Raw genomic sequence first — 14,284 nt, forward strand, 5'->3', positions numbered from 1 at the left:
CTTTACCAAACATCATCTTTATGTCCAATTTTTTTGCTTGATCAACAGTAATGACATGTAGAATCATAACATAATTAAAAGTCAGTCTAAAACATTTATGCACGACAATTATTGAAGATATCTATACTTAAGGATCCATTACTTGTTCCTTTTATAATTTACATAGTTTAATTTGTCTTCAGTTAACCAAAACTTGCTAGTCACTGTTGCTGAAAAAAAAAACCTGAAGTTAATGGTAAATCTCGTGTGTTTCGTCAAGACATGTTTGAAAAAGTGTACCATTTTGCGTCTCCTCTTCTAAGTATCTGTACAACTGGAATCAAAACTGTCATTCAGTTGTCCGTCAAATCACAGAAATCCACATTACACATAACAGAGAATAAAACTTACACAAGTCTTTTATCACCTATCCCAGACGCAAGTTCCAACAGGGGGAACTTAAGGATCAACCACTGCACTTTCACTAGATTTCAAAGCCTTGACCAGGCACTTTCAGAGCCTCGACGAAGTGCTGGAAGATGGTGCTCAAGTATTCGGCCATTTCGTCTCTGTCATCCAGGGGATTGTTGCTGACCCAGCCAGGACAGAGTACTGTGTTGACGACATCCACAACAATCCTGTCGGCAACTTCCTTGTCCTTGCCCTTCAGCAGGATATTCAAGTAATCTAGGATGTCAGGGCCAAAAGAGGACAGGACTAGGTTGATGAGTTGACCCTGGTCTGCTCCTGGGTTCATGTTAGAGAACTTGACCTGTGAAAGGGATGGACAGGCTGTGAGACTTCTACTGAATGCGAGGAATAACATTCATCTTAAATGTTTCAGCATCTCTTAATTCATAATCTAATATAATGAAAATACAGCATCAGATAAGAAAACAATAGTTGCGCTTACTGCAAGATTTACTCAAGTTAATCTCCGAGTCTTCTTCCTTGACAGCTTACTCATACATTAACTTACTACCACCACTACTATTATCGTAAATGTTCTCAATAACGGAAATTTTGTCCTTATAAACCTTGCTGGTACTATTATACTCTTGCTGTCCTTATTACTCTTCAACTATAGCTACGGTTTATCCTTCTTTAAAAAGATTCATGGACACTCCCTCTTCATTAAGACCCTATTTTGGTTAGGTCTTGGGTTTCAATGATAGCACTTAATTGCACTTTGAGTTTCAGGACAATCTTTGGATGAATAAAGGAACCTTGTCAATATAGCTACGAGGATGAATATCACATCATTCAAGACTTGTTAAAGAAGATACTAGCATCGATAGACAAGCTGTAAGGGAGACTATTTTATGGAAATAATTGACTGATGTTTACTGCCATTAAGCTAGATTACATGTGGTATCTAATGCTCTCAAAGGGACCTCTTCACTCGGAATGCGTCACATAATGAGAGATAATACTCAACAAAGCAAAGCGTAATTCCCAAGGAGAGCAAAACACTTACCTCCAACCGCCGTTGATCTAAAGTCAGCTGGATGGGAAGGCCAAAGATGTCTCCAACACAAAATCCGCCATTATTACTCGTTGCCAAGGTGACTTCCACTGAAATTTTTAACTTGTGGATTGCAATCCTGTTTGACGGAGAAGGGATACAATTAATTAAATACAGACAGTACCCTACTTACGAACATTCAACTTACAAACATTCAGAGATTCCAATAAACGGGATCATAAATTAAAATTGCGTTCAGAGCACTCCACCCGTAAGTTCAAATTTTGTTTTGCGTGCCTATTCTGAACATATAGCATTGTACGTATAGTGTTTCGGGATGAAAAAAAAGTACGGTACTTTACTGATTTTATATCATACTGTACTTAAACAGGCATGAAGAGTACAGTAAACCAACTTACAAACAATTCAACACGAATTAGATATGCTAAAGGTATGAGACATCCTCAACCCTTATTACCAAATTGCTGGAGGGACTTGAGGAACACATCTCCCATCCAAGTGCCCCTTGGGTCTAGTGTCGCTTGAACAGTTGGCTTACAAACAAACAAACAAACTCTGCTGTACTGTGGTTAGCCCTACTAAGGGTCCCGTAAGTGGGTTAAGGTGCTAAACATGATAGGAGACTTAATGTGGATTATAGATTCTATTCCAAACAGATGGCAGAATATATATATATATATATATATATATATATATATATATATATATATATATATATATATGTATGTATACACACACATATATATATACATCCAAAATACTCTGAAATATCGAAGTCATTGTACCTTGGGTACAACACCCAAAGTTTATTATAACTGTTAAGTTCTTCTGCGCCAACTAGGATTCGAACCTCTTGATGAAAAGAGCTAACATTCAGAAGTGTTAGAAGGAATGAGTCAGAGTAAGAACTAGGAAAGTGAGGATAAATGTAATGAAAGAGCTACTGGACAGGCGGGGCTACACCACTTAGTAAGCAACAGAGTATGCATATTAGAGGTGAATGGTGCAGCATTTAGTAAGGAGTTTCGAAGTGCTGTTGATGAGTTTCTTGCGTAGGCACAGTGCAAGGTCTGGGGTCCGATTTCCAAGGAGAGCTAGAATTCTTTGGGTAAGTTCCATTATATCCCAATGTATTTCTGTTGACCTAAGCAGTATTTAAGGTACCTGGTATTTAGGCAACTGCATTTGTTTGCGATCACACTAGAGAGGGGTAAGGGGCCAGCAACTTCAGCCCAAAAGACTCACTGAGTTACATATAGTTAACACCTCCTAAAACCATCCCCTCTGTATAATTTAACCTTTGTGAATAACAGCGTGTATTTATGTATGTATGTATGTGCATATATATATATATACATATATATATATATATATATATATATATATATATATATATATATATATATATATATAGGCATGAGAAGGGCGCAGGAACACATACAGAACCAGTACACACATTTATTCGTCTACGCGTTTCTTGACCCGTGGTCACATCATCAGGACAACATCTACAGTTATAAATTAAAAAGGGACATTCAGCATAAATAGTTAAAAGTAAATATACACAAAACATAAAAAAACTTAAAATAGAAAATCAGTTGAACTTAAACAATCGCACTTAAATACAATTACACTAACGTTCCTGTGAGGGAGACCACTGATCTTATTTTAACCAAATTGTTCCCCACTCGTGATTTTATATATTGTAATTTTAATTATGAATCTTTTAAAACACTCTTAGAGTTAGCCGTGCTGGACACGGCATTTGTTTTCAATAACCAACTTTTTAAACAGATCGATGGGATGGCGATGGGGTCTCCTCTCGGCCCCACCTTTGCTAATATTTTCATGTGCTCCTGGAGGAGCACATAATGGAAGAGTGCCCCTTGTCTTTCTGCCCTTATTTTACGCCAGGTACATAGACGACACATTCGTTCTACTGAAAAATGAGTATGATGCTGATAGATTTTTAAACCTAGCCAACAACTTTCACAATAATATTAATTTTACTATAGAAAAGGAACAAGACGGTAAGTTGGCTTTCCTTGATGTTTTAGTTACCAGAGATAATGACAATTTTAATACGACTATTTTTAGGAAAAGTACATTCACCGGACTGGGCTCCAATTTTTATAGTTCTTGTTTTATTAACTTTAAAATTAACTCTGTTCATACCTTAGTACATCGGGCTCTATCTCTAACTTCTAACTGGCTTTCTTTTCATTCTGAGATTCTCTTCCTTAAGCAGTACTTTCATAACAACTGTTTCCCTGCCCGTTTAATATTTAAGGTTATTAGAAAAGTTCTTGATAAAAAACTTGCACCCTTAATGCCTAAATGTAATGTACCTAAACTTACTATATATGCAAGCCTCTGTTTTTTACCTAACAATCAAAATTTTGCTTAGGAGCTTTCTAAAATTATTCAAAAACATATTGGTGCTCTTGACATTATATTAATACCAAAAAATCCTAAAACCATTGGTTCTTTGTTTCCCTTCAAGGATCGGCTCTGTCCCTTGATGACGTCGAGCGTCGTATATGAGTACAAGTGCCCCAGATGTAGTTCCGGGAATTACGTTGGTTCGACTCGGCGTCTCCTCAAGGTCAGGGCCGATTCTCACATGGGCGTGAGTTATCGTACGGGTTGCAGATTATCTAATCCCGAACTTTCAAATATAAGATCCCACGCTAGAGGTTGCAAGACGCCAATAAAATACAACAACTTCAGAATAATTGGCCAAGCTAAGGAACCTGGAGAACTGCTTCTCTTGGAAAGTCTCAACATCAAAAGAATTGTACCGGCGCTAAATTGCCAATCATCGGCTGTTCCCCTGTTCATAGCATGATGCGATTGTTTGTTTACATTTGTCCGCCTCCTCCCCCTGTTTTTATGCTGTTTTCTTTTAGTGTGTTTTCCTCTTTCATCCTGAGAGGTGCGCCTTCTGCTCTACCTTTTAAGTTTATTTTAAGTTCCTTTTATTAAGCTCAGTTTTTATTAAGTTCATTTTAAGTTTTCTTTTATTGGTTCTTTAATGTGTAAATGTATTTAAGTGCGATTGTTTAAGTTCAACTGATTTTCTATTTTAAGTTTTTTTATGTTTTGTGTATATTTACTTTTAACTATTTATGCTGAATGTCCCTTTTTAATTTATAACTGTAGATGATGTCCTGATGATGTGACCACGGGACAAGAAACGCGTAGACGAATAAATGTGTGTACTGGTTCTGTATGTGTTCCTGCGCCCTTCTCATGCCTACTATAGTGCCCTCCGATGTGTGGAATATATATATATATATATATATATATATATATATATATATATATATATATATATATATATATATATATATATATATATATATATATATATATATAATGATACCTGTAAAAGTGTGCATTCACGACGAAGGATGCTTATATCAATAAAATATATGGAAAGAGAGAAGCCTTACTTACAGGCAGGATCCTTGCTAAACATTTACACGGGCTATACGCCCCCCACCCCAACATACAAAATAGTACATTTTCATACATTATATATACACGTATATATGTATGTATGAGAGAGAGAGAGAGAAGTTAAGGTACTTGACACTCGAACCATACTTACAGCAAAGGTCCTTTTCCAGCGAAAGGTAAGTTTAAGAGGTGTCCTCCCGAGCTATACTTGCCCACGTCTAGGGACACTTTGTCAAAAGTCACCGAAAATTTCAAGTTTTCTTTTCTTTGGTTCAAAATTTTGACTTTCATATCAAGAGTCCCACTCAGCGTAATATCGGACAAGGAGAGGGCAACGCTGCAAAGGAGTAGAAATTAATGTTACACTTTACAAAGGAGTGGAAATGCATGTTGAACGTTACAAAGGAGTGGAAATAAATGTTACACTTTACAAAGGAATGGAAATACATGTTAACGTTACATAGGAGTGGAAATATGTTAAACGTTACAAAGGAGTGGAAATACATGTTGAACGTTACAAAAGAGTGGAAATAAATGTTGAACGCTACAAAGGAGTGGAAATATGTTAAACGTTACAAAGGAGTGGAAATACATGTTGAACATTACAAAAGATTGGAAATAAATGTTGAGCGCTACAAAGGAGTGGAAATGCATGTTAAACGTTACAAAAGGCTGGAAATAAATGTTATAAGTTACAAAGAAGTGGAAATACATTTTACACTTTACAAAGGAGTGGAAATACATGTTAAACGTGACAAAGGAATGGAAATAAATGTTAAACGTTACAGAGGAGTGGAAATACAAGCTGAACACTGCACAGGAGTGGAGTTGCAAGAATCGCTGTAAAGGAGCAGAAATAAAGCTTAAATGCTACAAACAAGCGGGAATACGCATCAAATACCACAAAGGAGTAAAAATACAGGATAAACTTTGCAAAGGATTGGAATTAAAAGAATTGCTGCAAAGGATTAGAATTGCACGTTAGATATTGCAAAACGATAGAAATACAAGCTGAGCTTTGCAAAGGGGTGGAAATACAAGTATATTGTGGTTTGTCATGCATTAATTATATTTCTTTGCTTTAATAATTTTCGTGATTTAATTGGTCCCACCTGCCCAAAATTTGCAGGGGAGAGGGGTCAAGTGCATTCACGCCTTGCCCCACCCTGCCTATGCCCATGGTTTTTCACCCGTTGGGTGCCTGGAACAGATTCAAGCCCTACTATAATCAGGAAGCCAAAATCAATTTAACATTTCTGACCCTAATGAACAAATCTAGCAGATTCCATAAGGGTTCGCGTTGTCAGAAGTAAATTTAACCGAGTATTTTCAGTGCCATAACCGAAGCCTGATTTAACAATTTAACAAAGGCACTTGCCACGGCAGCATCCTTTTAATTTTTAAGCCAGATCACTTAAATTGACATTATATTCTTCCGTTCCAGAACAGGAGAATAGGTGAGCTGTAAATGGTTTTTCTTCAAGATGGGCGTTCAGGAATAAAGTTTTGGGGATTGTTATTATTATTATTGTTATTATTATTATTATTATTATTATTATTATTATTATTATTATTATTATTATTCAGTAGACGAAACCCATTTACATGGAACAAGGCCACCAAAGGGGCCACTGACTTGAAATTCAAGCTTCCAAAGAATGTTGGTTTCAACCTCACACTGCAGCAGTAACTGATCACGACACAGAGCCAGTGATTTTTCATCGCCCTGTGGGGAGACGCGAACCCGCAACATCTGAGTGGCATGTTAAGACACTAACCACTACACCTGCGGACCGGCTAAGTGAAATCGTAGATGCATTTAGTGACCATTCATTTTCATTCCTGCACTATTTTTCTAACATTCATGAGATTCTATAAATCAGTTTTAAGTCGCAGCAGAAGGAAATTGAAAATCAATATCACAGTAGTATAGAACTGTCAACTCTCTTCCAGTAAGGTGAAAAAAAAAAAATAATAATAAGATAATTCACTGTCGTGCAGCGAATGAGATCTGTTCGCAAGCCACTGACTTAAGTCAGCTTATAAACAAGACGACGGGATTCTGACATTCGTTTTACCCCTGTTGTTCTGTCGCTGCTTCCCGTCATTTCAACAAGAACAAATAGGTCTTTCTCGCCACTTACCTTGCACCGCCATTATCATATGAGAGCGTCGGCAGAGCAGGGATGTGGAGGCCTTCATATTTCTGTAAGAGTTTTTTTAACGCGGCTTCAATAAGGACATGAAGAGATGGATTATTTCCATCGTACCCACTATCCAGGTTGTCGTTTGATCCTGTGGATACAACGAAATGAGATTCATTATTCACTGCTCTGAATTTTCAGCAATCTTCAGGGAACAAGACAGCTTCACACACACACACACACACACAAACCAAATCACTTATCAATTATAATTCTCTCTGGGAATAAGTTATTCCCAAGGTATAGTGAATTCGACATAAACGATATTTGTTGCTTATATATATATATATATATATATATATATATATATATATATATATATATATATGCATACATACATATCATGTATATATCTATATAATGTATGTGTATATATATATATAATGTATATATATATATATACATATATATATATATATATATATATATATATATATATATATATATATATATATATATATATATATATATATATATATATATATATATATATATATATATATATACCTCATTTCCTTTTTTCTAATTCGTAGCAGTACATTTTCTTGAAAGAATTTCCAATTTTTTTCTTTTTATCAAACCAGCCCCTTTTTCTAAATAAATCTTGTTTTCATAAATAGTGAAGCGCTGAAGATGAAGTTTACTCAAACAGAAATCTGCTTATGTAACAAGTCCACAAGAGGCCACTGACTTGAAGTTCAAACTTTCAAAGAATATTATGTTGTTCGTTAGGAAGAAGTGAGAGGAGTTAAAGGGAAATACAGAAAGATCTCACTTATTAAAAAAAAAAAAAAAAAAAAAACAAATAAATAAATAAATACATACAAATGTACTAAAATGCAAGCAGAATAGTATTATGGTAGTGAATGGATTGCATCTTCGCTTGATCTTTTGAAGTTCCAACTGCGCGACATCCTCAAGTAGGGGGACCGTTGCAGTGAGCATGCGCAGTGCATATCTGTATCGCGGACCGGCGCGCGCAACCTTCTATTCCATAAACTTTCGTTGGGTGTCAGATATCTTCGTCACGATGGACGCTGCAATTACCCTGTACCGTCCGCTTGTTTTCATAAGCGTAACTGATTGAGAGAACGAAGATTCAAATAATTGAAATCTGTCTTCTTCATCCTCACAAGGCGCGTGAAGGTACAATGCACTATTATTTAATTTTGCAAACTGTTTCCAATTCTGCTTTTTTTTTTTTTTTGCTATGAGGAAACAAATGCTTACACTTGATCACAGCGTTGCAGGCTAATATTTGGAAAAATTAATCCTTCCTAGAAGCCGCCACTACCGCTCAGTTATACCTGTGCAGTTATGCCTGCACAATCGGCCTTTGCAGGCAAAGCTGAAGCCACTACTCTCAGTTATACCTGCACAGTCGGCCTGCGCAGGCAAAACTGAAGCCACTAACGCTCAGTTATGCCTGCGCAGATATGCCCGCACAGTCGGCCTGCGCATGCAAAACTGAACCCACTAACGTTCAGTTTTACGTTTGCAGTTATACCTGTGCAGGTAAAACTGAACGTTAGTGGGTTCAGTTTTGCCTGCGTAGGCCGACTGTGCAGGCATATCTGCGCAGGTATAACTGAGCGTTAGTGGCTTCAGCTTTGCCTGCGCAGGCCGACTGTGCAGATATAACTGAGCGTTAGTGGGTTCAGTTTTGCCTGCACAGGCCGACTGTGCAGGCATAACTGCGCAAGTATAACTGAACGTTAGTGGCCTCTGTTTTGCCTGCACAGGCCGACTGTACAAGCATAACTGCGCAGGTATAACTGAACGTTAGTGGCGTCTTTAAGAAGTTGCTGTGTACAAAAAAGATTAAAGTATTTTGTTACTCTCTTATTCACAATTTACTTTCACGTGTAAAGAGAGTAAGCCAATTTTCGGAAGGATATGTTATTCCTAAAGAATAATATACTGCTGCATACCAAGAAACGTTTACTGAGAATCTTTTGCCCAGAATCTGCAAATGAATATTAAGAATGTGCACTGCTAATTGTTGAATTAGCTCGGGATATCAGCAAGTGGCACCGATACTCAGAATCAGCTGGGGACATTCAGTGCCTCCCTTCTGACTCAATTTCTGGTCGGCATTAAAATCTTGCTCTGGCCTTAATCCACTACAGATGATGATGAACCTTTTTATAATGAAGGCTATTCTTTTGGTTTTGGAGAACTCTTTCTGAACATTCTGCTGTTGCGTTTGATTCTTTTCCAATGACAAAAGCGAAATGTATGATACTTTGACATTTTACAATGAATTTGGAAGTAATTTTCACAAAGTCTTCTGCCCTCGGAAGTGAAAAGATAATAATTCTGTTTGTATCTTCCGTCTTCCGAGATTCTGGAACTTGCATCGTTAACAAACCGGTGTTTTAATCTGCTGCTGCATCTGAAAATCTGTCGTGCATTATGAATCTAATGCATGTTAATTACAATTATATGGACTCAACACTCACAGGTTATTTGATACAGGACTTGACGGGAGGTACAGTAAAAGGAACGAAATGGATTGCGGCTAGGGGCCGAAGGGGCGCTGCAAAGAACCTTAATACCTGCAGTGCACCGCGTGAGGTGCACTAAAGGCACTAAACTCCTACGGGGTTCATCAGGGGTACTTGAGGGAGCCGTTTCAAAGGCATATCCCGACTACTACTACTAATACTACTGGATTGGTTGGACAGCAAGATGGAAGAAAGGAAGCGGAGTGGAGGTAAAGCACAGGCTGAAAAGTCGAAGGGATGCTACAACTTTTAATATTGCCTACAGTGCACCACGTGGGGTGCACTGGTGGCACCACCTCCCTAAGGGGCTTTACGTGCATGCATTGTCGTGTCAAGGAGGCAGTTCTGAAAACGCTATTGCAAAAATAACTAGTAATTAATACATATAGGCTACATATATATTTTTGGGGGCGTTCCTACTCCCCTTCCTGTCCCTCCGCCCCTTCCCACCCCTAAGTTCAACAAACTATGTTAACGGCTTAGAAAAAAAAATCAATGCCAAATTCTAAAAAAAAAAATATATATGAAAATACACCCAAATAACCATATTTCATTAGGCATACATCTCAACCATTAGAACGTTTTTTCTTTTGGGGGGAGGGGGGAGGGGGGGTCCAAAAGTCAGCTGCAGTAAAGCAGACTATTCAGTCTTTACGCTTGTGGTAGTTCCTCGTTGGGCAAGTGGGTTTCGTTCTCAGCTAGCACTCTGCTGGTCGCGAGTTCGAATCTCCGACCGGCCAATGAAGAATAAGAGGAATTTATTTCTGGTGATAGAAATTCATTTCTCGTTATAATGTGGTTCGCATTTCACAATAAGCTGTAGGTCCCGTTGCTAGGTAACCAACTGGTTCTTAGCCACGTAAAATAAATCCAATCCTTCGGGCCAGCCCTAGGAGAGCTGTTAACCAGCTCGGTGGTCTGGCTAAACTAAGATATACTTAACTTTTTACGCTTATGGGCTTATGATAATTTTCTTTTAATCACTGCTGTAAATTTACTTTTCATAACAGAATGCTGGATTCGGCGCCATTTTGAAGCTGAACAATTGTACTTTCTTTTGCTGCATTTAAAAAAAGTAACCAATAAATTTATGTAGTCAGAACGATACAATGAAGATAGTCGAGTGTCAATGATTTTTACTTTTCGTCAAAGAAATATGTTCCAGTTTCATCCAACTCAATCATTTCTTCTCACCTGAGTCAGGCTCTTGTTCGAGTTCTTCATTGGCGTCTTCGCAGTTCGTGGGGACTGATACCATTAGCATAAGGAACAGAAAGACCTTCAATTTGACCATTGTGATTCCTGTTTAAGAAAGAAATACTGATTAATATAACCATGACGTGCATAAACTCATATTGATATAAGTAACACACACACACATATATATATACATACATATATATACATGTATATAATTATATACAATATATATATATATATATATATATATATATATATATATATATCGTATATAATGATATATATGTATATATATATCCACAGAACATTATCAGATACAGCAAGGTACCAGACCACACTCTCTCTCTCTCTCTCTCTCTCTCTCTCTCTCTCTCTCTCTCTCTCTCTCTCTCTCTCTCTCACACACACACACACACACACACATACATATAATACATATGCATATGCGAATGTGTTTGTGTATACTGAACTAGTTACTACTGAATACGAAACATATGTATATGCTAATATGTTTATTATAAAAATTATCATAAAAAGCACACTGATAAACGTAGACGCACATGCACGCCACAGGCAACTGTGCTTGAAAATAAGCCCACATGCGGGCCTCCAAATCTAAGCCCAAAGATTTCGATGCAGGCACACAGGGGCATATAATAATAATAATAATAATAATAATAATAATAATAATAATAATAATAATAATAATAATAATAATAATAATAAAAGTTCATTATAAGACATTGAAAAATCACTCGCATCTCTTTAGCCTCCATTACCTCCTCGCCTGACTCGTCAAAAAACACAATTAACGAAAGCTTTCTCTTGATAACATTTTGATAAGAGGGATTCAAAACAACGAAACCATCGCTAATCGTACCCCAGATTATCATTCTGTTGACGGAATGAAAATACACCAATCTGACCTTGGGCGAGATTATACCTGGAGTCTCTTCTCCAGGCTATCGTACATTTTCATTTTTCTGTAGAAGAAAACTACCGAGATGGCTTTGTGCGTCCGCACTTTTTCTGTCCGCACTTTTTCTGTCCGCACTTCTCCTGTCCGTCCTCAGAAAAACTACCGAGGCTAGAGGGCTGCAAATTGGCAGGTTGATCATCCACCCTCCAATCATCAGACATACCAAATTGCAGCCCTCTAGCCTCAGTAGTTTTTATTTTATTTTAAGGTTAAAGTTAGCCACACTCGTGCTTCTGGCAGCGATATAAGATAGGCCGCCACCGGACCGCGGCTCATACAGCATTATACCGAGACCACCGAGTGATAGATCTATTTTCGGTGGCCTTGATTATACGCTGTAGAGAAAACTCGCATTTTTTACTTGTTATCTCCAGTTCTCTTATCGCGAGAGAGTCTTGTTTTCTGATCGTTGCTAGGACGCTGATAAGTCAGCTAGCTCATGGAATCGTCGATAAGGAAATAAGAGATCAACAGACACGGAGATGCAATAATGTCTCGGCCTTTCACAGATTCTCAGTCTACCTGTCTCTGAGTACGAATTATCAGCTAACGAAAGCAAAGAAAGAAATGAGAATGATAACATTTTACTCGTATCTTTCACCATTCTTCTATTCTTCTTTACCTTTCCCTGATTTATGGACAACAATGGTACTGTCTTCTTCACTCTCATATTCTCACTTTCAGACACTGTCACCCCTCAAACGTGCATCAAAAAATAAATATATATGTATGATGACTTTTTTATCCTTCATTTTACTTAGCCGTCGATACTCATCATATAATACAACTCTAATTTTTATTCTTCCCTAAAACTTCAGCAATTCTCATACTGCCTCTTCAACTATGATTCATGTAAGAATTGATCCTGTAATTTGACTTTCCAATAACTAAATGATGAATTGAGTCAAGCATTTCCATTCTTGGACATCTGTACTGATATCCATATTTTTTTGTTTTCTTTTAACGTGCTTTTTTCCCATTTTTTGTATGGGGTAAGCACGATGCCCTCTTTTGAAGGACTTTGATTTGGCTTTGGGGCGAACCGTAGTCTCGAGCGGCTGCCCTGCCTGACATCGCTTAGACTCCGGTAGCGCATGTACGTGTATCGTACCAATCACCAGCTCCCTTTCTCCCAGCAGCGAGGAGAGTTGAGCGGTTAGGTCGACAGTTCGAGACGTGTGAGGTGTCTGTTATGTTTTTAGATGTTGGAGTGGCCTTGCTTGTGTGTGTATTAGTCTGTAACACCCATTTACTTTTAAGCAAACCTATCCGTTGATTCCATACACAATCCTGGGGTGTCTACACGGATAGCAAAGTGTCCGCCTCTCTGACCGGTCGGCTGCGGATTTGAACCCGCGCCACAGACCGCTATGAAGTCCGAAGCTGCTGCTCTACCGAACTGGCCATCGAGGCTCTGTACTGATATCTATATTATTTATCATATTATTCATATCAATATATACTTCAAAATATTTTTCCTTGCAAAGACTTCTACACAATTTCTTGTCACCCACACAGATAACTAACAACCAAGTACACAATTCGCAGCATAGATCGACAGAGGCACACTCGGGATTAGAACCCAGAGCCTCCTGCTGGTAAGGCGAGGATCCTAAACACTAGGCTATAATGATCTTTACATATGTACATGCAATGCGTCTGTGAATATTTCTTTCCTTCTACTGTCAAGCTTTGGAATTATGTTCCTGCTTCTGTTCTTAGAACCTGCATTCTTTTTAAAGCCCTTTTTGCTTTTCCTATTTATATATGTATATATATAATGTATTTTTATGTATATATGTGTGTGTGTGTATATATATATATATATATATATATATATATATATATATATATATAAAATAAATAATCAGCTTCCAGCAACATGCAGTATCATAAGTGTGAAAAGACCCATATATTTTGTAAATAAAATACAAAACCCGTAAAAGAGCTTTAGTTTTCGTAAACAACACCGAACGAACATACTTGCTCAATTTCACCTTTAGAATTCAATCCAAACTCACCTTTTGGGGCAAAACAAACAGAATGATAACAAGATCTTGTTCTGGAACAGCTGTACAAACGATGGTGCCTAGTGTTAGCTGATGACTGGGACCACACACTTTCCCGGAGTCAAGCTCTGTTATTCTTAGGTACTTATGTGGCTGTAATTAGATGTTTTATCAGTTACCCTGACTGATAAGCAGTAATTGACCTTCAGTTCGCCTCTTCGCAGTGACATTGAGTCTGAAGACTGATGAGGTTCTCTTATCCGCTGATTTTTCAGCGACCTTTCGTCTTCCCCTCATTCTAATCAGTCGCTTTTAACTTAGAATCACAACATTCTAGTCAGTCGCTTTTAACTTAGAAGTCTTGCAATGTTATAACTTTTAAACATATTCTTCGTCTCTTAAAACAACGCTGAACAGTTAAAGGTTAACACTGACTGATTATGGCTACTAGAACTGGC

General features: G+C 37.6%; 1 protein-coding gene across 1 annotated transcript; it reads right to left on the bottom strand.

Annotated features, from left to right (window-relative positions):
* Position 1: 1 nt before the first annotated feature.
* Positions 2 to 13,973, bottom strand: LOC136845141 (uncharacterized). The gene is made up of 6 exons (XM_067115117.1): positions 13,839 to 13,973; positions 10,833 to 10,940; positions 7,072 to 7,222; positions 5,079 to 5,264; positions 1,457 to 1,583; positions 2 to 751 (listed from the first exon to the last, which is right to left on the bottom strand). The coding sequence occupies exons 2-6, from the start codon at positions 10,930 to 10,932 to the stop codon at positions 464 to 466; spliced, it is 852 nt and encodes a 283-aa protein (XP_066971218.1). The 5' UTR covers positions 10,933 to 10,940; positions 13,839 to 13,973; the 3' UTR covers positions 2 to 463.
* Positions 13,974 to 14,284: the final 311 nt, after the last annotated feature.

This window comes from Macrobrachium rosenbergii, chromosome 1 (assembly GCF_040412425.1).
Source record: "Macrobrachium rosenbergii isolate ZJJX-2024 chromosome 1, ASM4041242v1, whole genome shotgun sequence".
In the NCBI taxonomy this organism is placed as follows: domain Eukaryota; kingdom Metazoa; phylum Arthropoda; class Malacostraca; order Decapoda; family Palaemonidae; genus Macrobrachium; species Macrobrachium rosenbergii.